General features: G+C 39.4%; 1 protein-coding gene across 6 annotated transcripts in view; it reads right to left on the reverse strand.

Annotated features, from left to right (window-relative positions):
- MSH2 (mutS homolog 2) overlaps positions 1-26694 on the reverse strand; it is a 307179-nt gene that overhangs the window by 244232 nt on the left and 36253 nt on the right. For all 6 annotated transcript variants that reach the window (XM_054475081.2, XM_054475084.2, XM_054475083.2 and 3 more), the window contains 3 exons: positions 23770-23879; positions 6367-6490; positions 2718-2868 (listed from right to left, as the gene is read on the reverse strand). In XM_054475081.2, coding sequence (XP_054331056.1) covers positions 2718-2868; positions 6367-6490; positions 23770-23879 — 385 coding nt within the window. The remainder of the gene's footprint in view (positions 1-2717; positions 2869-6366; positions 6491-23769; positions 23880-26694) is intronic.

Raw genomic sequence — 26694 nt, forward strand, 5'->3', positions numbered from 1 at the left:
CTCTGCCTCCCGGCTTCACGCCATTCTCCTGCCTCAGCCTCCTGAGTAGCTGGGACTACAGGCATCCACCACTATGCCCGGCTAATGTTTTATATTTTTACCAGAGACGGGGTTTCACCACCGTGTTAGCCAGGACGGTCTCGATCTCCTGACCTTGTGATCTGCCGGCCTCGGCCTCCCAAAGTGCTGGGATTATAGGCGTGAGCCACTGCGCCTGGCTTTTTTTGTTTTTTTTTGAGACGTAGTCTGACTCTGTTGCCCAGGCTGGATTTCAGTGGTGTGATCTCAACTCACTGCAACCTCTGCTTCCCGGGCTCAAGCAATTCTCATTCCTCGACCTCCACAGTAGCTAAGATTACAGGCATGTACCACCACACCCGGCTAATTTTTGTATTTTTTAGTAGAGATGGGGTTTCATCACGCTGGCCAGGCTGGTCTTGAACTCTTGACCTCAAGTGATCCACCCGCCTCGGCCTCCCAAAGTGTTGGAATTATAGGCGTAAGCCACCATGCCCAGCCAGGAAAATGTTTTGAAACTAAATCTTATTGAGCAATTTTAAGAGAAAATTAAAATTAGAGGTTGGGCCGGGCACAGCATCTGTAATCCTGTAATCCCAGCACTTTGGGAGGGCAAGGCAGGTGGATTGCTTGAGCCCAGGAGTTCGAGACCAGCTTGAGCAACATGGGGAAATTCTGTGTCTATTAAAAATACAAAGTAGTGGGGCACACCTGTAGTCCGAGCTACTTGGGTGGCTGAGGTGGAAGGATGGCTTGAGCCCAGGAGGTGGAGGTTGCAGTGGGCCAAAATTGTGCCACCGCACTCCAGCCTGAGCGACAAAGCCAAACCCTTCTCCAAAAAAAAGAGGTTGAAATAAAAAATACTCAAGGAAGATGAGAATAAAATAAGAAAAAAAATATTCACTGGCATCAAGGAGGGAATGAAATTAAGAACAAAAAGAGGTGATGTAAAGGAGAAAGAAAGGAGAGAGAAGTAATTATCAGCAGTGGGAGAAAATCAGTTCATCAAGATGATAATTGTGGCCTTGATGGAATCACTCAATAGCACAGCAGACATGTATAGCTCAAGAACAGTACAGGGGCAAGTAGCAGCACAGACTACTAAGAAACAGGCAAACAAAAAGAATTAAAGAAATGCATGAGGGAAAGACATTATAAAAGTGATACCACTGTGTGAAGGGACAAGCCGCAAAATATAAAAGCAGAGGCAGGCAAGGACCAGATTCTGCAGGTCATAATCTAGTGAGTGACTTCTTCACTTTTGGCATCATGTGGCCCATTCAGTCCTATCTTTTTTCATATGTTATAACTAACCCACAAAAAACTTGAAGATGATTAGAACACCCCAAAAGTAGTTTCTTATCCAAGCTAAAATATATACATTTCTTGAACCAGGAGGATTCTAGTGTGCTGGAAAAACAACACACCTAGATTTGGCAATAGAAGATCTAAGTTTAGGCACCCACCCGCACTAGCAGTCTAACTGAGGAAAACTGAAGTCTTAGCTTCTTCACCTATAAAATGAGAAATATACATGTCTTCTTTACTGAGAATTATGAGGAACAAACTAATTACTAGGGTGTCTGAACACCTAGAATGTCTACATATAATAGACACTCAAAGCACTTGTTAAATAAACAGATGACAGGGGATCATATATATATAAAAGCTACCTGTAAAGTTCTGGGAAAATTCAGGAGGGGAGGGAGTAGAACAGGCCATAGTTTCCAGAACAGTACAGAAGGAGAAAGGCTTTAGCCTCCTCCCACCATAAGTGACAGAAGATTTTAAATATAATTTTAAAATTTTTAAATAATTTTTTTAATTTATCAATAATTTGTTTCAGGGACTTCCTGAGATTAGCCAGAAAACTGGCAGGAAAAAACTTTTTTGTTTCAACATGAAACATGATTTAAAAAAAAAAACAAACTAGTGAATGGCCTCATATTTCCCTAAACTAATTTAAACACCCAATTGAAATACCAGAATAATTTTTTTAACTTGATAAATGATAGTAAAGTTTTCTTAGAAAAAATAAACATGTGGGTCAGGCATGGTGGCTCACACCTGTAATCTCAGCACTTTGGGAAGCTGAGGCAGGTGGATCACTTGAGGCCAGGAGTTCGAGACCAGCCTGTCCAACATGGTGAAAACCCATCTCTACTAAAAATACAAAAATGAACTAGGCGTGGTGGTGCATGCCTATAATCCCAGCTACTCAGGAAGCTGAAGCATGAGAATCGCTTGAATCCGGGAGGTGGAGGCTGCAGTGAGTCAAGACTGCGCGCCACTGCACTCCAGCCTGGGCGACACAGCAAGACTCTGTCTCGGGGAAAAAAAAAAAAAAAGATAAAAGAAACATGTGAAAATAACTAAAGCAGAGATATGAGGGGGAACTAGCTCTAACAGATATGGTAACACAGAATAAGCGATAAAATATATTTTGTGTAGATAAAAGAATGGTGAGACGAGGTAAAAGTAGAGTCTTTAAAATAGACCCAAAGTACCACTTCAGTCAATGGGGAACAAATGGATTATTTAACAAACGGTGTTGGGACAGCTGACTGCTATTTGGAAGAAAGCTCGACTCTTACCTGATGACTACATTAGTAAAACTTCCTTATCGTAGAACATTCACATCATGTTAGAGCATTTAGGGAATTAATAAAGGGTTAAAAATATAATAACAACTTGCAAACCTGTTGGTAAATTTAACACCATTCTTCTGGATATCTACAGTACTAAAGTTTTTATTGTTACGAAGGACTTTTTCTTCCTTACAGGTTACACGAAAGTAATATCCAAACTGTGCACTGGAATCCAGTTTAATCTGTTTGCCAGGGTCCAAGCCTTGATAATCAAGAAGAAAAGAAAAAGTATTCCATAAATACCTATAGCCATTTTTCAATGTTAACTCTAAAATTATTTAAATAGTGAAAAACATATTGTTATTATATGACAAGATACTCACAATTATTATCTAACCAGAAAAGATTCAAATACTACTTACTTGAAAACTACATGAATTATGGATATCTATTTATAAAATCCTCAACTCCCTTATGAATGTTACTTTCTGACTTGAAAGCTGCTTTCTGGGTAAACCCATCCAAGGCTGCAGAGCACCAGCACTGGGCAACATATTTGCCCCAGTTACCGTGAGCACATGAGGATGGATTAAGGTGTAACCCCACCCTCGAGGAGTTATGCATGAGAATTCTTTTCTTAACCAAAGTTATTTCTTTGGAACTAATATAGAGTATAATTAATGTGACCAAATACAATTTCCAAACAAAAACTTGAGACTCTGACAATGAAACTCTAGGAAAACTAGTGCACATATTTTCTGTTAAGCACAGGAAACTTCACAAACCAAATGATCTGATTGATATGTGAAAGGAAAATAAATCTCAGAACCCCAAAATCACTAAGCCAAGGGAAAAGTCAAACTGGGAACTATGTCAGACAAACCTGCCTCCCATCTTATTTCTAAATAAGATAGCGACAAAGATTTAAAAACTACATACTTCCCTCACAGTTTGCCCACAAGGAAATTCCTTGTGGGCCTCCAGATGTTCACTCTCAAACAATTCTGTTGAATTTCACCCTAGCAATGTAAACTGATAGCTTATCTTCAAAGGTGAGGGACAGAAAGTCATCTCTCTGCTCATCTGACACAAATGCATTTCTGATTGCTTCCTCTGACCTACTGTTTACGTAAAAACGCAGATTCACTGAGCCAGACTAAGTTGTTTATTCAGTGAAAGGCTGATCAAGGACTCAAAAGAATGCAACCTTTTGTCTCTTATCTACTTATTACCTGAAAGCCCCTTGCTTCGAGTCGTCCTGCCTTTCTGGATAGAATCAATGTACATCTTACACATGTTGACTGATGTCTCATGTCTCCCTAAAATGTATAAAAGCAAGCTGTACCCTAACCACCTTGCGCACCTGTCATCAGAACCTCGTGAGACTATGTCATGGATGCATCCTTAACCTTGGCAAAATAAACTTTCTAAATTGCTTGAGACCTGTCTCGGATATTTTGGGTTCACAATCAGCTAGACCTTCTGCATCAAGAATTTGAGTTTTTATAAATACATTCCCTCTTCATAATTTCATTAACCAATATGATCTCTAGACCACAAACTAACAGAGAGAGAGAGAGAGAATCTACAAATGTATTTGCTGAAGCGTGGCCATCAAATGTTAGTAGTAGCAAACAATTAAAAACAGACTGCGCTTGACCAGTGAGAAAAGGGAAAGTAGAGACCCATCCAGAAATGAAATCGGACTGATCTGAACAAAGGAACCTCTCAAAACATTCAAAGGGAAAGAGCAGTTCCACAATGAAAGACTGCAAACAATCAGTGATCAAAGTTTCAAAACAAAGGACCATGTTCATGAGTATGTAACGTAGTTTGCTTATATATGCATTTCACTGCAGTGTTAACAACAGCAACATCGCTAAACATGAAAGACAATGGTATTTATAGAATACTGTTTATTTAACACATGTAAACCTAGGCTGCTGTGAGGATCACAACTTTATTTAAAATGAGGCTCAAATCCTCAAAGTGTAATGGCATTTCTGATGACACGTAGGTCTAAGAATTAAAGCAATGAATCCAACATGTTAATGCTATAGAAGAATGTGGTGAAAACCAGAGATATTAAGTAATTTGTAAAGAGCTTCAGAAAAAGTTTCCAAGCTGAAACTAGAACTCATGTTTCCCAATTCCCAGCCTAATGCTTCTTATACTACAGTTACAGTTTCTGTCTCAATTTGAGTGCTATTTATGTTGCTTTCAACATACTTTTTAATAAAACAAATTTACTTAATTCTAAAATGAAATTAAACTTAATTTATACTGTAAAAAACAAGTTTTTGCATTAATTTTCTCCTTAGCACTCAATAAAATAGATTAAAAATAGGCAATAATTTAATGTATACTATGATGCATTCTTTTTTTTTTTAAAGACAAGGTGTCGCTCTCACTCCATCCCTCAGGCTGGAAAGAATGCAGTGGTGCTATCATGGCTCACTGCAGCCTCAACCTCCTAAGCTAAAGCAATCCTCCCACCTCAGCCTCCTGAGTAACTGGGACCACAGGTGTGCATCACCACACCCAGTAAGTTTTTTTCCTTTTAACTTTTGGTAGAAATGTGGTCTATGTTGCACAGGCTAGTCTTGAACTCCTGGGCTGAAGTGATCCTCCTAAAGTATCGGGATTATAGGCATGAGGCACTGTGCCTGGCCAATGATGCATTCTCTTTTCTTGTTTTGAGACAGGATCTCACCCTGTCACCCAGGCTGGAGTGCAGTAGTGCAATTATGGCTCATTGTAGCCTCGACCTCCCTGGCTCAAGTGATCCTCTCACCTCAGCCTCCTGAGTAGCTGGGACCACAGGTGCGTGCCACCATGTCTGGCTAATTTTTGTATTTGTTGTAGAGACAGGGTTTCATCATGTTGCCCAGGTTAGTGTCAAACTCCTGGACTCAAGCAATCTATGCCCACCTCGGTCTCTCAAACTGCTAGGATTACCACAGGCGTGAGCCACCACGCCCAGTCCAATGATGCATTCTTAACAGGATTCTTCCTTCATAAAACCAATTATCAGCAGAAAAACTTCCAGCCAAGCAAGTTAACATATAGTGAAACACAGAAATCTGTAGGTACTTTAACTTTCTAGTAAGTCAAAAATTATTAAGGAAACACAAAATAACTTTAACTCCAGACACATAAACTCTCTGAGCCTCAATATCCTTAGCTATGAAATGAGGAAGGTGGACTTTAATGCAAAGTTTCTTAATTAGGGATCTAATCCATGTTTGGACTCTCTACAGAACTATTTGCAAATTTTTTATATATGTAGGTATGGGCATCAGATTATCTGGACGTTTACTACTGCTTAAATACACTGTTTTGTTCCGGATTTCTAAACTTCTTTGTACTGAGCACCTTATACATGTTTGATGAAAATCCAGGGAAAAAAAACGTGTGAACCCATAGGGAATTAATCAGCTGGTACGGAAGACAGACTTTTTCCAAAAGTGACATTAATGAAGTGCTTGGAAACCCCAAAGCCTAATCAATGCACTACTCCTAGGAGAATTGGGCTTGGTGATCCTCCTAGGAGTATCCTGTTACCAGTGGAGGTGACATTTAAAATAGGGCTTGTTTAAATGACATCATACAAGGGCCTGCTGGGCGATTTCTGTTTGACAGGAATGTGGAGTCATCATCTTGGGGACAGGGAACTTATAAAATAATTCTGGCATCAATATTTTGTCTATACAGTGTATAGACAAAAGAATTATTCCAACCTCCAATGACCCATTCTTACCAAGATCTCTGGCTGCACTTATTAATGTTGACTGCATCTTCTTTTCCAAGTCATTCATTATTTCTCTTAATTCACTGAGATTAGGATCAAATGAAGGTTTTACAAGGAATTCATGGTTTTCCACCTGCAAACAGAACAAAGTGACAAAATCCTATAAATAATGGGTAAAGACAGAAATTATAAAGCAAATATTTCCTCCCACTTAAATTTTACTGTTTTCAGTTAAATAATTTGCTATCCATAAGTTATTCAGTCACATCTATTAAGGAGTTTCTATTTACAGAAATGTAAAATTCTGTTCATTAGGACTTTAGAGTTCTATATGTACAAAAATGATTCATATGAAACAGTTACAGTGCTGATGATGTATATGTCCCTAATAGTATTCTACATTTTATTTATATTTTTCCTAAACATTTAAAATGTCCTCCCTGAAAATTACCAAATAACGTTCAATGTGCAAAACTTGTAATAGTTATATGTTGCCCAAACCAAGGATCTACCTTAGAAATCTCAAAATGCTCTAAGAAACTAAAGAATTTTATTTCTTAAAAGTTCATCAAAATCTCACAATTTAAAGACATACTCTTAAGTACTTTGTTTCACTAAATTCTCACCAGTAATAACAGCAAGAAACCACAATGAAAAATGGATCTCATTTACAATAGCAAAAACATACATAAAACATTCAGAAACAAAGTCTTGATTATATAGGACCTTTATAAAGATAACTGCCTATTGGATGATTTAAAAGAGGAATTTGAATGTTAAATTCAGCTGATTAAAAAACTACAAGAATTGGACCGGCACTGTGGCTCATGCTTGTAATCCCAGCACTTTGGGAGGCCGAGGCAGGTGGATCTCTTGAGGTCAGGAGTTTGAGACCAGCTTGGCCAACATGGTGAAACCCCATCTCTACTAAAAATACAAAATTAGCCGGGCGTAGCAGTGCGCACCTGTAGTCCCAGCTATTTGGCAGGCTGAGGCAGGAGAATCACTTGAACAAGGGAGGCGGAGGTTGCAGTGAGCCAAGATCGTGCAACTGCACTCCAGCCTAGGTGACAGACCGAGACTCGTCAAAGAAAGACAGAAAGAAAACAAAAGAAAGGAAAAGAAAAGAAAAGAGAGAGAGAGGCCGGGCGCAGTGGCTCACGCCTGTAACCCACTTTGGGAGGCCGGGGTGGGCAGATCACGAGGTCAGGAGATCGAGACCATCCTGGCTAACACAATGAAACCCTGTCTCTACTAAAAATACCAAAAAAAAAAAAAAAAAAAAAATTAGCCGGGAGTGGTGGCGGGCGCCTGTAGTCCCAGCTACTAGGGAGGCTGAGGCAGGAGAATGGCGTGAACCCAGGAGGCGGAGCTTGCTGTGAGCAAAGATCACACCACTGCACTCCAGCCCGGGCAACAGAGCGAGACTCCGTCTCAAAAAAAAAACAGAAAGAAAGAAAAGAAAGAAGAGGTAAACTATGAAAAGAGAAAACTAGATCTAATATTATTATTAAGCTATTTATTCCTAGGGATTGTTCAATAGGAATTCTTTTTTGAAACAAAACAACTAAAATTTACATGAAATTGTGAAAGAACATCTAAAAAAAGAATGAAGTGTATCCTTACTAGGCATTACAATGAAGCAGACAATTATATATAGAAGCTTAATATAACAGAGTGAGTCCGTTCTCTTGATTTAAAACATTCAATAAATGAGGTTGAGATAAATTGTTCCTAATTACTATCTACTTAGAGAGAGCACACTTTAACATACCAGAAGCAAACTATGCAAGGAATAAGGAATTAAAATCAAATTACAGAAAGCTAGCAAAAAAGAGAATATACATAAAATAACTTTCTCAATTTAAACCAACCAAAAGAAATTCAATATAATATTAAAATTTAAAATTCTGAATAAACCTAATTTTTAAAAGACAAAACATTTAAAAAAAGCTTCACAACATGTAAAAAGATAAAGGTTAGTATTTTCTTTATAAAAAGCACTTGCTTCCATGTATAAGAAAACATCAAGGTCATCAAGTGGGCATGTGTAAGCACTTACAACTCACAGATAAGAAAATAAGTAGTGAACTAATCCACAGGAAATGCTATAAGAATAAAAGATAGAAATATTTAAGCAACCTTGAGATTATTCTACAGCTTTTTTTTTTCTTTTTAAGAAAAAGAAACTAGCTACAGTAAAATTAGTACACTCATTCAGTTCTAGTGAGAATCTAACTTGGTATAACCTTTAAAAATGAAAAAAGCAGTATGCGGCAAGGCTCAGAGATACTTGTTATTCTCTTTGACATAGCAATTCTACTCCTAGAAATTCAATCTGAGGAAATAATGCAACAGAAGCAAAACAATACAGAGATGAATAAAATCTCTGCAGACTTATCTGTTACAGCAAAACTTAAAAATAATAAAACATCACAATATTTGCACAATGGTACATCAGTAAAATACTGTGCAGTAATTTAAACAGATAATGATGATTATCTGGAAATAAGGACTAAGACTTATAATAATTCAGGAAAAAAAATGCTATAATGGTGGACTGAAACTGTGCTAGTGAACTTGCCTCTTCCAATGAATCTGAGAGGTGAGCCAAGCCAGGCCAAGTTCCTATCCTCACTCATCATCTTCAAGAAACCTAGCTGGTAAGTCAACAAAACTCTTGAGAATTCCTAAAAATAATCCCAAATCTGGAGAAAAGAAAACTTAATGGATATCCTTACATATTCCTTTCTCAGATGAGGTTATACTGTTTTGAAAAGGCTGCTGAGGAGTCCCCAGTTAAACAAGGGAAAAGTGAACAACTAGCCTCTAACTTACTAAAATAAATACTCAAGGGCCACACACAAAACTGGGCGTCTTCAGCAATCCATCACATCCCCCAAACAATCCAGGATAATAAAATATATCACCCAACAAGGTATTCTTATCTAGAACCGGAGTATTCTAAAAACGTGACATCTGACTTCTACTACGTACTAGCTGAACAGTATCAGCCTACCTACAGTATTACTTACCTAGGTATCAGAAACACAGTTATTGCATCAGGCTACACAAAAGGAGACTGGAAAGTCAAAAATGGGATGATGAAACCAAGAAACAAGATGAAAAGAATGAGGAAGGAAAGTTAGGCATTTGCCAGGCACGGTGGCTCACGCCTGTAATCCCAGCACTTTGGGAGGCCGAGGCAGGTGGATCACCTGAGGTCAGGAGTTCAAGACCAGCCTGGCCAGCATGGTGAAACCCCGTCTACTAAAAATACCAAAAATTAGCCAAGTGTGGTGGTGGGCACCTGTAATCCCAGCTATTCGAGAGGCTGAGGCAGGAGAATCACTTGAACCTGGGAGGTGGAGGCTGCAGTGAATCAAGATCGCACCATTGCACTCCAGCCTGGGCAACAAGAGCAAAACTCTGTATCAAAGGAAAAAAAAAAAAAGAACTGTATACCTAGAAAAACTATCCTTCAAGAACAAGGGTGAAATACAGACATTTTCAAACAAATAAAACCTAACAGACCTCCGACAAAGGAACTTCTTAAAAATATACAGGAAGGATTGAATACCAAAGAAACTAGTATGCATATGGACAAATCTAAACTTAACATTGACTTACAGAATGGAAATCTGAGAGGTAAAACTGATAGAACTAGAATACTAGACAATTATGAAGAAATGTAACCTGATTTTAGGTGTCTTAAGGTCCTAGTATTTTTTGGGATACCTGAGAAGATACTGATAGGCTTTTGACGTTGATGAGATAAGTAAACACACTGAAAAAAAAAAAAAAGTGGCTAACTTCCAAACCAGTGTGTGTGATGAGATAGGATTGGGGAAGAGCAAAGGGAGAGGATAAAATGGAATTTTAGAAACCCAAGCAATACAAAAGTTAAACAGAATGGGCAAGAGGGGCCAGGCATGGTAGCTCACCCCTGTAATCCCAGCACTTTGGGAGGCCAAGGCAGGAGGATAACTTGAGCCCAGGAGTTTGAGACCAGCCTGAACAACATAGTGAGACACCATCTCTATTCTAAGTTGTTTTTTTTTTTTTTTAATGTGTAAGTGGAACCAGGAAGAAGAGGAATCACCAAATAATTAGGTAGAAATAAATCCAAAGATACTAGTAACTACAACAAACATAATAGACTAAAACTGCTACTAAAAAAAATCAAATTAAATTAGCCAGGAGTGTTGGCTCACGCTTATAATCCCAGCACTTTGGGAGGCTGAGGCAGGTGGATCACCTGAGGTCAGGAGTTCGAGACCAGACTGGCCAACATGGTAAAACCCCGCCTCTACTCAAAATACAAAAATTAGCCAGGCGTGGTGGCGCACGCCTATAATCCCAGCTCCTAGGGAGGCTGAGGCAGGAGAATCACTTAAACCCAGGAGGCGGAGGCTGCAGTGGGCCGAGATCGCACCACTGCACTCCAGCCTGGGTGACAGAGTGAGACTTAGTCTCAAAAAAAAAAACAAAAAACAAAAAAAACAAATTAAATTTAAAAGTAAATAAAATTCAGTTATAAGCTTTATTTTGCTTAAACTTATGGTTAAAAAACCTCACAAAAAAATGAAAAAATATATGCCATATTAAAAAGTGTTTTAAAAAGTACTCTGACATAGCTCTCTTATAATGAAATAAAATGTAAGGCAAAAAAGCATTATTAAGGACAGAGTCCCTAAAGAATGATGAAGATTCAATTCACCACAAAAAGCAACAGCTCTGTGCCTAACATATTAATCAAAAATAGAACTAGATGGAGAAACCCACATCTTTCTCAGTAACCCAGCAGATCAAAAATTAGCAAGCATATATAGACAATGAAAAAACAATCCCAAAATTAGAGTACACATCCAATTTTTAAATACATGGGGAACTTTTATGAAACTGACACACACTAAGCTTGGAAACTTAAAAATATACTTCTAAATAATTAACAAACCAAAGAACAAATGATAATAGAAATAAAATACTTGGAGTTGAGTAAGAAATTATACCTCTCTAAACTCACACTTGTAATCCTACAACTTTGGGAAGCCAAGGCAGGAGGATTGCTTGAGCCCAGGAGTTCAAGGCCAGCCTGGGCAACATAGCAAAAACCCTGTCTCTGCTAAAAAATAAAAAAATTAGCCAGGTGTGGTAGCACACGCCTATAATCTCAGGTACTCAGGAGGCTGAGGTGGGAGGATCACTGGAGCCCAGGAATTCAAGGTCTGCAGTGAGCTATGATCAAACCACTGCACTCCAGCCTGGGCAGCAGAGCAGGATCCTGTCAATCAATCAATAAATTAATAATTAATGTGGTATGTCCATATGAGGGAATACTATTCAGCTATACGAGGAGATATGGTCTGGATATGTGCCCCCACCCAAATGTCACGTTGAATTGGAATTGGAATCCCCAGTGTTGGAGGTAGAGCCTGGTGAGAGGTGACTGGATCGTGAGGGCGGTTTCCCCTGGGTGCTGTTCTCATTATAGTGACTGACTTGTCCTGAGATCTAGTTGTTTAAAAGTGTGGAGCACCTCCCCCTTCTCTCTCTTGCTCCTGCTCCACCATGTAAGATGCCGCACTTCCCCTTCTGCCATGATTTTAAATTTCCTGACGCCTCCCCAGAAGCTGAGCAGGTGCCATCATCATGCTTCCTGTACAGCCTGCAGAACCATGAGCCAATTAAACCTCTTTTCCTTATAAATTACTCAGTCTCAGCTATTTCTTTACAGCAGTACAAGAATGGACCAATACACAAGGAAATGAAGTACTGACACATGCTACAACGTGGATGAGCCTCTAAAACATTATACTAAGTGAAAAAGGTCAATCATAAAAGGTCACATGATTCCATTTACATAAAATGTCCAGAACTGACAAGTCCACAGAGACAAAAAGTAGATTAGTGGTTGCCGGTGTCTGGGGAAACGGGAGAGACCGCTAATAGATATGAGGTTTTCTTTTCAAACTAGAAATCTTTTCAAACTAGATGGTGGTGGTCATTTTACAACACTGTGAATACACTAAATGCTAGTGAATACTACACTTTAAAATTGTGGCTTTTTGAGTGGAGGGATTAACCTATGCAGTCAACTACACATGCCTAGTCTCCACCCAGTAAAAGGTAGCCATAGAAATTTTCAAGACCTGTCCTCAAAACCCTCAATAATGCCTAGAGTTGAGAATAGACTTAATGTTAACAGTGGTTATTTCTGAGTAGTAGATGCAGGGGATATTTTTAACTTTCTTCTTATAATATATGAAGGGTCTTCAAAAAGTTCATGGAAAATGTGTTGTGAAAAAACTATGCAGGGATTCAAAAGTTTTTGGCACCAAAATAAACTTGTACTAATTTGCTATAACATGTCTGAACAGGATCTAGTCAGAGACACTATGAAGGCTAAGACATCAGTTTAAAAAGAGCCCCTATCAGAGCTGTATGAGTTCTGCTAAAATTGAAGTAAGACCAAACATCAAATTTATAGTGAAGTCTGCATGGAAGAATAGTGAAATAACTGATGCTTTATGAAAATGTTATGGGGTCAATGCTCCTAGGAAATCAGCAGTTTACAAATGGATAACTTGTTCTAACAAGGGATGAGACCATGTCGAAGATGAAGCCCACAGTGGCAGACCATCCACATCAATTTTTCAGGAAAAATTAATCTTGTTCATTCCCTAATTGAAGAGAACTAATGATTAACAGCAGAAACAATAGCCAACACCACAGGCATCTCAACAATTGGTCCAGTTTACACAATTCTGACTGAAAAATTAAAGCTGAACAAACTTCACTTGATGGGTGACAAAACTGTTGCGCCCAGATTAACTGCAGACAGGAGCAGAGCTTTCCATAGAAATTTAAACAAGGGATAAAGATCCTGAAGCATTTCTTCAAAGAACTGTAACAGGAGCCAAAACATGGCTTTACCAATACCATCCTGAAGACAGAGCACAATCAAAGCAATGGCTACCAAAAATGGAAGTGGTCTGGTCAAAGCAAAAGTGGACCAGTCAAGGGCAAAGGTCATGGCAACAGTTTTTTGGGATGTTCAGGCATTTTGCTTGCTGATGTTCTGGGGGGATAAAGAACATAAGCTCTGCTTATTATTAGAGTGTTTTGAGAAAGTTATCCCAAGTTTTTGCAGAAAAATGCCAGGGAAAGCATCATCAAAGTCCTTTTCCACCATGACAATGTTCCTGCGCACTCTTCTCATCAAACAAGGCCAATTTTTTAAGTTTCTATGGGAAGTCGTTAAGCATCCACATTGATTTGGCTTCTTCTGACTTCTTTTTGCTCCTAATCTTAAAAGATCTTTAAAGAGCACCTATTTTTTTTTTTTAGTTAATAATGTAAAGAGACTGCATTGACATGGTAAAATTTCTAGTACCCTCAGTTGTTTAGGGATGAACTAAACAGCTGAGATCATCATTTATAAAAGTGTCTTGAACTTGAGGAGCTTATGTTGGGAAATAAATTTAAAATGTATTTTTAAATTTTATCTTTTAATTCCATTTTTCCACAAACTTTTTGAAGTCCTCACGTACATTTACCTGTTTTACAACAAGGCTGTTGTTTCTAAAAAGGATTTCTATAGCTCATCATCACTGGCCATCAGAGAAATGCAAATCAAAATCACAATGAGATACCATATCACACCAGTTAGAATGGCAATCATTAAAAAGTCAGGAAACAACAGGTGCTGGAGAGGATGTGGAGAAATAGGAACACTTTTACACTGTTGGTGGGACTGTAAACTAGTTCAACCATTGTGGAAGACTGTGGCGATTCCTCAGGGATCTAGAACTAGAAATACCATCTGACCCAGCCATCCCATTACTGGGTATATACCCAAAGGATTATAAATCATGCTGCTATAAAGGTACATGCACACGTATGTTTATTGCAGCACTATTCACAATAGCAAAGACTTGGAACCAACCCAAATGTCCAACAATGACAGACTAGATTAAGAAAATGTGGCACATATATACCATGGAATACTATGCAGCCATAAAAAATGATGAGTTCATGTCCTTTGTAGGGACATGGATGAAGCTGGAAACCATCATTCTCAGCAAACTATCGCAAGAACAAAAAAGCAAACACTGCATGTTCTCACTCATAGGTGGGAATTGAACAATGAGAACACTTGGACACAGGAAGGGGAACATCACACATCTTTTGAGGGGTGGGGGGAGGGGGGAGGGATAGCATTAGGAGATATACCTAATGTAAATGACGAGTTAATGGGTGCAACAAACCAACATGGCGCATGTATACATATGTAACAAACCTGCACATTGTGGACACGTACCCTAGAACTTAAAGTATAATAAAACAAAACAAAACAAAAAGGATTACTACAAACAAATATGTCAACATGTTGAGAGGGTTAATTCTAAGTGGAGAGAATATGAATACCCCCCTTGTTATACTTTTTCACTTCTAATAATAAAAATTATAAAGCATTTACATATACTATTTTTATAACTCATATATACTCATACGATAATGATATAGTTGTATCAGGATCATGCAACTGTGGCTTCTTTAAAACTATTTCATTTTTTTCTGTCAGCATTTTTTTTTTTTTTTTTTTTTTTTTGAGATGGAGTCTCGCTCTGTCACCCAGGCTGGAGTGCAGTGGCCCGATCTTGGCTCACTGCAAGCTCCGCCTCCCAGGTTCATGCCATTCTCCTGCCTCAGCCTCCCGAGTAGCTGGGACTACAGGGACCCGCCACCATGCCCAGCTAATTTTTTTGTATTTTTAGTAGAGACGGGGTTTCACCGTGTTAGCCAGGATGGTCTCCATCTCCTGAGCTTGTGATCTGCCTGCCTCGGCCTCCCAAAGTGCTGAGATTACAGGCGTGAGCTACTGCACTTGGCCTCTGTCAGCATTTTCAATAAAAATTTGTTTAAAGTTACTACTTTTCCAATAATAAATGAAATAACAATATGCATCTGAAAACTAGTATCAAAAGATGGCCAAAATGCAGTATAGAAATGTTTACATTTAATACATATCATTTAAAGTCCCAAGCTAAATAAAATTATTTACCTTCTTGTGAAAAACTGTCTTTTTTTTAATCCTGCCTTGGGGTGGTTTTGATCCACATTTACTTCAAAAATAGAAAATACTTCTAAAAGACTTATGTAAAGCATCCACAAAAACACTGGAAGCATGATACACAAAGCTAAGCTTAGGAGGGGAAAAATTAACCAAACCACTCATGTAAATACTGTTCCCTTCATCATATGAATTAAGTGCACACCTAGAAAACAGTGAAGCTTTCAGAAATTATACAGAAACAACTGATATTCCCTAGAGATTTCCTCAAAGTGGTTCTGAATCATGTAATTTAAATCCCTAAATCCATTACAAATATCTACATTGACAGTGGACGGTTGAATTCACCTTATAACCTCAGACAAGTTTAAAAGTTTGTAACTGAAGAAAAAGAAGATACTATATAAGGTCAACCCCCTAGAGAATCTACAAGAGATCTTTAACAGGGAATCTGATTTATTTAAAAGACAGTATTATATTATAAAACATAGAAGCCTATGGTTACAGATGGTATCTTAGTAGACACTGCTGATGATTTACACAACAGTTATTCCCTTCCTTCCCCCTTCCCAGGAGTGCTCAGACTTTGTGTATCTCTTTCTACAGGGAAGCTGACTCCATACCCAACCATGGTTACCTCGGGCCAATCATCCCATTCTATGTCCCTGGTCACAATCACTGTTTAAATGGTCCCATCACTGCAAACTGCAGGACTCTTGCTTGGAATGTTGCCCCAACCGCTAACTGGTCCTAGGGCCAAAAAGGGAACCATCCTTGGTTGAAATTAAAATTACAAAAGGTAGAAGAGATCTACAGGATCAAGCAACTCTAAATAAAGCCTACCTTCTCTCCATACTTTTAACTACATAACCTAGATTATGTTGAGTTTTCGGTTACAACCTGCATAACAAGTCCTGGCATAAATAACCTCAAATAGTCTACTCAGAGAAAAAAAAAAAGAAATGCACAACTCACATCTTACTGGCACAGTATTTAACTGTGTCTTAAGAGAGAGAGTGTGTGTGCGTGTGTGTGTGTGTGTGTGTGTGTGTGTGTGTGTGTCCTGAAATCATTTGAGAACAGGCTTTTTTGTGAACTCCCTTATCTGCTTAAAAGAAGAGCCTCTCGAAAGAGCCCAATTGTTATACATCTCCCAGAAGTTTCCAGCAACCAGAAGACTGACTCTCATAACCAGAAGAGAAGTAACCACCTAAACAGACATTGTCACAAAACCTTCATATTTCTCATCTATTCTCTTAAGGGTTCATTTATCTTTCCTAAAAGTCATTTGTTTTCCCTTACGTGCCCTTCATCTCCCTTTACTTCCTCTATTATGATGGTATATAAAGTCCAAATTCTTACAGCCTTTTCTCTCACTAATCTGTCTTTTATTAATTTAATTTGCCCCCAACTACTTAACAAAAGGCAGAGAAAAAGTTTTTCTTCCCTGACATCATCAACTACTACATTTTCTACTTTAAGAAACGGGCATGTAGGCTGGGCGCAGTGCTTATGCCTGTAATCCAGCACTTTGGGAGGCCGAGGCGGGCAGATCATGAGGTGAGGAGATTGAGACCATCGTGGCCAACATGGTGAAACCCCGTCTCTACTGAAAATACAAAAAATTAGCCGGGCATGGTGGCAGGCGCCTGTAGTCCCAGCTACTCGGGAGGCTGAGGCAGAAGAATGGCATGAACCCAGGGGGCGGAGCTTGCAGTGAGCCTGAGATCGCGCCACTGCACTCCAGCCTGGGTGACAGAGCGAGACTCCATCTCAAAAAAAAAAAAAAAAGAAACGGGCATGTCATAGGGGCAACAATGAAATGAGAACAAATGACCTCTTCTAGTCTACATCCACCTAACTGCACTGCTTACCTTCCTCAAATCCAGGCTCTTCCCTGGCATTTATAATAAAATCCTTTAATCCCACAGCATCATTAAAGAAGTAACACTGACCACTATTTTACAGTCAGAGTACATCTAGTATAACAGGTATGTTTCAAATACTGCTAATCAAAGTAAAAAATCTTTAACCCACAATACGGAGTTAGTATAATGGAACTGGGGGAAGCATACCAGGATGTTAACATTGTTTACCTGGAGAGAAAGAAGGAAAAATATCAAGGATTGTCACTGAAGAGGATCAGAATGTTACCCCACTTTAGCATAAGTATTCTTTCGAGAGGAAGGTAATGAAGAAACAGTATACGTAGGAACTCTCTGCTCGCCCCCTTTCTGCATGAAGGCAGAATATAAATTTCCCTTTGTGAAGGTGTTCTCTCCCACCCCTCTCCTAGCAGGAAGAGGAGAACTACTCTTGATCACCATAGACTCTTAAATCACTGGAGATGGCACCTTGATTTGGGTATGCATAACAAGCCTTACTAAAACAATCCTTATCTGCCATTAGTTTGCCCCAAATATTTACCTTCCCACAATTTACCACCCCTCGAAGCTCAAAACCTCTTTTCTTCAATCTTGCTGCCTCTCCACAATTTATTATCTGATATGGTTTGGCTGTGTCCCCACCCAAATCTCATCTTGAGTTGTAGCTCCCATAATCCCCGTGTGTCATGGGATGCACCCGGTGGGAGGTAATTGAATCAGGGGGGCAGGTTTTTCCCATGCCGTTCTCGTGATGGTGAATAAGTCTCTCGAGATCTGATGGTTTTATAAAGGGCAGTTCCGCTGCACACTCTCTTGCCTGACACCATGTAATATGTGCCTTTGCTCCTCCTTTACCTTCTGCCATGATTGTAAGGCCTCCCCAGCCATGTGCAATTGTGAGTCCATTAAATCTCTTTTTCTTTATAAATTACCCAGTCTTGGGTATGTACTTATTAGCAGCGTGAGAACAGACTAATACATTATCCTTTATTAAAATGGCATATGAACTCTCCAGTCTGTTTCTTTAGGTCTTCACTTCTTTTCTATGAAGCTCTCATGTGTACTTGAAATAAAACTTTTCTTCTGTAAATCTGTCGTGTGTCAGTTGAATTCCTAAGCTCCTCCAATGAACCTAAGAGGCTGGAGGAAATATGTTTTCCCATCTCTACCACACCTTTCCCGCTATACTTCTTTGTATCATTTGTTCACTTGTTATAATACTATACACTACATTTAAAAGTAGAAAAGCTTCAAAGAAAAATATATATATATTTTTTTGGAGACAGAGTCTTGCTCTGTTACCCAGGCTGGAGTTCAGTGGGTGATCTCAGCTCACTGCAACCTCCACCTCCCGGGTTCAAGCGATTCTACTGCCCCAGCCTCCCAAGTAGCTGGGACTACAGGCATGTATCACCATGCCTGGCTAATTTTTTTTATTTTTTATTTATTTATTTTTTTGAGACGGAGTCTCGCACTCTTGCCCAGGCTGGAGTGCAGTAGTGCCATCTCGGCTCACTGCAAGCTCTGCCTCCTGGGTTCAAGCCATTCTCCTGCCTCAGCCTTCCAAGTAGCTGGGATTATAGGCGCCCGCCACCATGCCCGGCTAACTTTTTGTATTTTTAGTAGAGACAGGGTTTCACCGTGTTAGCCAGGATGGTCTCGATCTCCTGACCTTGTGATCTGCCCGTCTTGGCCTCCCAAACGGCTGGGATTACAGGTGTGAGCCACCGCACCCGGCCTAATTTTTGTATTTTTAGTAGAAACGGGGTGTCGCCCTGTTGGCCAGGCTGGTGTTGAACTCCTGACCTCACAAGATCTGCCCACCTCAGCCTCCCAAAGTGCTGGAATTACAGGTGTGAGCCACTGTGCCCCGCCTAAAGAAAAATACTTAAAAAATTATTTATATCCTGATTTTTAAATGTCATTTTGAAAAACTACCCACAAGCACTCTAAATAAAAACTACAAACAGGAAGTCATCAAATCATTAATGGGACATCATCATTTGTTAGGGAACGTTTGGCTTATTTGCTGTCAAGCAGAGACTTTAAAAAAATAAAATTAAAAAGGCATAATGTAAATTTAAAATATCCAAGATATGATCATCCTGTTGCCATTTGTAATTATTATAGCAGTAGATAACATTATCAACGGGTAGACCCTACGAAGAATAAAACAATTAACTGCAGAAAGACAGCTTTTACAGTCCAAAAGTAGGGAAGGAGAGGTAGTGGGGAGGTTAGAGAGAGGACAGGGCCTCTGCATCTGCTGGGCAGAAATGTGATGGCCCAGACAAAAAGAGCTACAAGGGGATCTTTAATACATCTGTACACTTAATAGAATAGAAAGCAGTTCAAATTTTAACAACCTCTTAAATATTCTCAATTATACACACCAATTTTGGGCCAGATATTGCCCAGTGACTGCCTAAGTGTGCATCATTTCAGGGAGGATAGAAATTGGTAGGAAGGGCCAGGCATGGTGGGTGGCTCACACCTGTAATTCCAGCACTTTGGGAGGCCGAGGCCGATGGATCACCTGAGGTCAGGAGTTCAAGATCAGCCTAGCCAACATGGTGAAACCCTGTCTCTACAAAAAATACAAAAATTAGCTGGGTGTGGTGCAGTGTGCCTATAATTCCAGCTACTCGGGAGGCTGAGACAGGAGAATCGCTTGAACCCAGGAGACGGGGGTAGCAGTGAGTCAAGATCATGCCACTGCACCCTAGCCTGAGTGACAGAGCGAGACTCCATCTCAAAAAAATAAAACAACAACAAAAAAAGAAACTGGTAGAAATAAATCACATCAGAAGTTAGGTAAGCACAGACCCCAGACAAACAGCATCAACAAACTTGAGTGTGTGTTAGAAATGCAAATTCCCCAGCCCTACTCCAGACCTGAAGAATCTGATTCTGGGCTTAGAGCCATGGCAATTTGTTCCTGTGGGCATTCTGATACCTGCTTAAATTTGAGACACATAATATGAAGGCAAGATTATAGCAATTTAGAAGAAGAATGCTGACCACAAATGGCAAAATTAACTGCAGCATTTCAGCAGAGTTGTTTTTTTTGTTTTTTTTTTTTTGAGATGGAGTCTCGCTCTGTGACCCAGCTAGAGTGCAGTGGCATGATCTCGGCTCACTGCAACCTCCATCTCCTGGGTTCAAGCAATTCTCTTGCCTCAGCCTCCCAAATAGCTGGGATTACAGGCATGCACCACCACACCCAGCTAATTTTTGTATTTTTCGTAGAGACAGGGTTTCACCATGTTGGCTAGGCTGGTCTTGAATTCCTGACCTCAGGTGATGCACCCACCTTGGTCTCCTAAAATGCTAGGATTACAGGCGTGAACCACTACGCCCGACCTCAGCAGAGCTTTGCCTGGGCTCTGGGTCCCTTCAAGGGAATACAGGTAGGTGACACTGAAAAGCTCAATACTCTTCCAACACCAGCCCAATACCGGTCCCTAATAGGGATTAGGCTCTATTATACTCAGAGTTTTTGTTAACCATCAAAAACACCTTTACATGTTTCTATTTAAAGCAATGTTTACAAATAACTCTGCCCTATCAAAGGCAAGACCACATCCTCAGACAGGCAGGAATAAAACACATTCGGCTTCCAGATGTCTCAGAACAATATTTCTGTCTCCCATTGATCTGAAAGTTGAACACCTAAAATCATTCCACTAATAGCAGCACTACAGAGGAAACAATAGCCAGAATGCAAGTTTTCCTAAATGGGATGATGACACAACTTTTTTTGGTTTCTTAACCTACAAGTAAATGGAAAAGACTGCTCTAAGAGTGCTCTATCACTGACACAAAATATACTAGGATATGGAAACATTTATACCTACACACATGCACACCCATACACTTTTAAAATCCAGAGGGCATAGCGCAAATGGGATTTAGCTTCTTTAAATCTCAGTTAATGATCCAATAAAAATAAATAAACATCACAAAGGGCAAGTATTAACTCAAACCACAGATACTAAGAAAAATGCAGCCAGGGCGGGGCATGGTGGCTCACGCCTATAATCCCAGCACTTTGGGAGGCAGAGGCAGGTGGATCATCTGAGGTCAGGAGTTTAAGACAAGCCTGACCAACATAGAGAAACCCCGTCTCTACTAAAAATACAAAAATTAGCCGGGCGTGGTGGCACATGCCTGTAATCCCAGATAACTGGGAGGCTGAGGCAGAAGAATGGCTTGAACCCGGGAGGCAGAGGTTGCAGTAAGCAGAGATCACGCCATTGCACTCCAGCCTGGGTGACAAGGGCAAAACTCCATCTCAAAAAAAAAAAGAAAAGAAAAATGCGGCCGGGGCAGTGGCTCATGTCTATAATCTCAGCACTTTGGGAGGCTGAGGCAGCAGGACTGCTTGAGCCCAGAAGTTTGAGACCAGCCTAGACAACAAGCAAGACCTCATCTCTACAAATAATTTAAAAATCAGCCAGGTGTGGTGATGCACATCTATGGTTCCAACTACTTGGGAGGCTGAAGTGGGAGGATCACTTGAGCCCAGATTCAAGGCTGCAGTGAACCATGATCGCACCACTGCACTCCAGCCTGGGTGACAGAATAAAACTGTCTCATTTTTTAAAAAGGGTTGGGGGGGCGGGCGCGGTGGCTTACGCCTGTAATCCCAGCACTTTGGAAGGCCGAGGTGGGCTGATCACCTGAGGTTGGGAGTTTGAGACCAGCCTGACCAACATGGAGAAACCCCATCTCTACTAAAAATACAAAATTAGCCGGGCTTGGTGGTGTATTCCTGTAATTCCAGCTACTTGGGAGGCTGAGGCAGGAGAATCGCTTGAACCCAGGAGGTGGAGGTTGAGGTGAGCCGAGATAGTGCCATTGCACTCCAGCCTTGTCAAAAAGAGTGAAACTCCGTCTCAAAAAAAAAAAAAAAAAAAAAAAAAGGAATGCAAAGAGTCTAACAACTAGCAAACCAAACGGTTACCCTAATAGGAATAATGCAAGCATATATTCCTGCATGACCATTTTAACAGGGGATTTAACTTAGAAAAATTTCAAAATATTATTTTTAAAGTCCTGCAACTTAAAAGCACTATATTCAGGCCGGGCATGGTGACTCATACCTGTAATCCCAGCACTTGGGAGGCCGAGGCAGACGGATCACTTGAGGTCAGGAGTTCGAGACCAGCCTGGCCAACATGGTGAAATCCCGTCTCCACCAAAAATACAAAAATTAGCCGGGTTTGGTGGCAGGCGCTTATAATCCCAGCTACTTGGGAGGATAAGGCAAGAGAATCGCTTGAACCCAGGAGGCAGAGGTTGCAGTGAGCCAAGATCACACCATTGCACGTCAGCCTGGGGACAAGAGTGAGACTTCATCTCAAAAACAAAAAAACAAAACAAAACAAAAAAAACACTATATTCAATGGGCTCACCATAGTAAACTTGTAAACTTGTTCATATAAACAAATTTTTAACAGATACAAAACAAAACATTACCATTTCATAAACTGTGCTTTAAAATTCACTTTCATGTAAGGACATTTTCAACTATTTCACAAACTGTTCTCACTTCACATATAATTATCGTTCAAAATTGTTAAAGACGTGAGCTATAGATCACTTAAACCCTAAATGTTCTCAATTAACAAGAAATTTTAGAAGTAAATAGTATTTAGAGTCCTGGTTAACTTCTTAGTTATATTTGACAACTATTTAGGAGATGCACACCTATTCTAACCTCCTCCTGCAAAGAACTCTCTACATGGAAAAGAAACAGAAGTGGCCCGGCATGGTGGCTTATACTGAAATCTCAGCATTTTGGGAGGCTAAGACTGAGGCCGGAGGATCGCTTGAGGCCAGAGTTTTGAGACCAGCTTGGGCAACACGGCGAGAGCTCATCTCTATAAAAAAGTTTTTTTAAAATTAGCCAGGCATGGTGGTACACACCTGTATTTACAGCTACTAAGGCTAAGGCAGGAGGATTACTTGAACCCAGGAATTTGAGGGGTAAGTGAACTATGATAGTGTCAGTGCACTTAAGCCTGAACAGAGGGAGATCCTGTCTCAAAAGAAAAACAAGAAAATAAACAAAATGAAAGTTTTCTTGTGTGTCCTATATTTACCTCTAACTTCTCTTTCCTTTTCCAGTAACTATAATTTTCCTTCTCTTTGAAAATAAAACGCAGTTGCATTTATGAAATTATGAAATTGTTCATTTATGAGATTGTCTTTAACCAGGACAGTTATGCCCAATATTCATTTTCTCTGCTAATAATCTTTATTTCATCCACTGAAACAGTTGCTATTTTTTAAAAAATCCTCTTCCCATCTGTCACTTAATCTTACATCCACTGTCTACAAAGATGCTACAATTAGATACTAAAAAGAAAAATCTACAAACTTTCTTAATGTGGCCTTTGCTTTTTAAAAATATCTACTGCTTAAATTAAAAAGTATATTGCATACCTGATCCATATCTAAAGTTGTTTCTATCATTTCCTGAAACTTGGAGAAATCAGAACGAAGATCAGTAAGAGGAGTCACAAAAACTGCCAACAATAATTTCTGGTGTTTTCCTAAAAGAAAGTAGTAAAACAAACAAATAAAAAGATCTCATTTTACAGAATACAAATCATAAAAATTTGACTGAGATAAACTAGCATCATTTGATCCAAAAGGTACAAATAGTACAGTAGGTCTCCAAAGTTATTATTTACTCAGGTGTTTGAATTCAAATTGTTTTGTACTCAATTTATTTTATAGAAAGGGAGATGATGTAGCACTCAAAGCTTCCCACTAATAATACATTACCTCATCTGTAAACCTAACAAGTAATACAGATGCAGAAACATGACATTAATTATGACTAAATGAATTTCATTTCTTATAGATTTAATAACCCAAAGTCATTAAAATAAAACCTCTAGTTTACCTCATATTCTTAATTTCCATTAATGACTGTTCCAATTAACAAGTTAAATCAAGCCAAGTTTTTACACAATGGAACTGTGCTTGATGGTATTTAAGGGTACATGATGGGGAGGCCGGGCATGATGGCTCATGCCTATAATCCTAGCACTTTGGGAGGCTGAGGTGGACAGATCACTTGAGTTCAGGAATTTGAGACCAGCCTGGCCAACAAGGTGAAACCTCATCTCTGCTAAAAATACAAAAATTAGCCAGGCGTGGTAGCACAGACTTATAATCCCAGCTACTCGGGAGGTTGAAGCAGGAGAATTGCTTGAACTCAGGAGGTGGAGGTTGCAGTTAGCCCAAGATCACACTACTGCCCGCCAGCCTGGGCAACAGAGCGAGATTCTATCTCCAAAAAAAAAAAGAGTACATGCTGGGGAATCATGTATGAAGGAGTAAGTGAAGCAATGAGTATATAGTGTGAAAAAGCAGGACTAGAGACCTGGGTAGCAATCCCGGCTCTGCTACCTACTGGCTCTGTTACCTGGAGCATGATACTTTCAGCCTCCTTTTCCCTTTTTGTACGAAGGAATAATAACAATAGCTACCCAGAAAATAATAAATGAGATAACTATACACAATACTTGTATAGTCCTTGACACTTAACAGAAGCTGAACAACAATTACTTTGTATTACTACTGGTATAACACAAGGATTTTTTTTTCTAATCGCCAATACATTCCCTTAGAAGAATTCTCTAAGTAGTATCTAACACACTGCATTTCACTCCAAAACAATAGTTCCCAAACTTCTCCAGAAATTTTAGCAGCTACTGAGAAAATGGTGAAGAGCTACTATGAAGTCAGCAAAATTGTTTTAAGAATTCATGTTTTATTATTAATCACAAAAGCATCTATACATATTTAGAAAATAGTACATAAGTGTGAGGCACTATTTAGACACAATATAAACAACACTTTGCCCACATAATGTCTGTTGTGCTACAATGCCTAGTTCTTTATTCCAAATTAGCTCATGCACTATTGGTAAATAAGGGAATTGTGGTAGCAAAATTCAGAGGTGGCATTGGTTTATGAATGATTTTTTTTCCAGCCCATTAATGTTTTAAAGGGATCAAGGTTAAGCTCTCACACAATTAAGAATAAGCCTTAGCAGTGAAGACCTCAGAGTAGTTGGCTTAATAGCCACTGTACTTTCCACTATGTAAGATATGTGGGAAAGCTCAAGGGTACAAAACATTTGCCAGTGTTTTCGAAAAAGAAAAAAAAAAAACAAACGAATTGAATGTCATACCATGGTTCAGATTTTGAATTCTGATGAAACTAGCCTCTATTAGAAGCAAACGCCCTCAAGGACCTACATCTCCAAGGAGAAAACAAGAGCCACAGATCTAAGGCTTCAAAGAGTTGGCTAATGCTGGTGTTTGGGTGCAAATGCCAGGAAGGCCACAGCTTTTATTACAGTCTGTTATGCTTCTGTTAAAAGCGGTTTTTAAAAATTCATGTATTTTCAGGTCTGCCTCAACCCTGTTTTTTCCATAAGCTGTTATTTTTCTAGCACATGACTGAAGAAGGTTTTCCAAGAATCCATACTGCATAAATATCTGTACGAACTTCAGAACCTATGTCACCCTCAACATGTCCTCTGGCTCCTCAAGCACATGAGCCCACTTTGCTGCAGCCCTTCTCAGTTTATAAACTTCCTTATGAGTTCACCTGCTCCCTTATCCTCCAAGCTTTCACTAGCATCTTAAATTCCTTCCCTTCCTTGTAACTTGTACTAAACCCCAGTTGCCAATTTCCAACTAGACTTTGTAAAGCTACATTCTCCACTAGTGATCACAGGCTAGAAAGCCCCACACAAGCCATCCTGAGGTCTTAACCAAAGGACTCCTGGTATTCATAGTAGTATATAAACACATAAGAAAATTCCAGTTTTATTTCCTCTAGACTCTAGCTGAAATTTAGCATTTGCTTTCATTATTAATGTAGGCAATAAGCCATGGCAGTATTACCAGTACCTGTGTCTTTGTTACCAGCCTGGCCGACAGAGCGAGATTCTGTCTCAAAAAAAAAAAAAAAAAAAAAAAAGAGCTTTTGCATGGCAAAAGGAACAGTCAGCAGAAGAAAACAGACAAAAACAAACAACGCACAGAGTGGGAGAAAATCTTCACAATCTATAAATCTGACAAAGGACTAATACCCAGAATCTACACCAAGCTCAAACAAACTAGCAAGAAAAAAAACAAACAATCCCATCAAAAAGTGGGCTAAGGACATGAATAGACAATTCTCAAGAAGATATACAAATGGCAAACAAACATAAAAAAATGCTCAGCATCACTAATGATCAGGGAAATGCAAATCAAAACCACAATGCGATACCACCTTACTCCTGCAAGAATGGCCATAATCAAAAAATCAAAAATAGATGTTGGCGTGGATGCAGTGAACAGG

The sequence above is a fragment of the Pongo pygmaeus genome, chromosome 12, assembly GCF_028885625.2.
Source record: "Pongo pygmaeus isolate AG05252 chromosome 12, NHGRI_mPonPyg2-v2.0_pri, whole genome shotgun sequence".
NCBI lineage: Eukaryota > Metazoa > Chordata > Mammalia > Primates > Hominidae > Pongo > Pongo pygmaeus.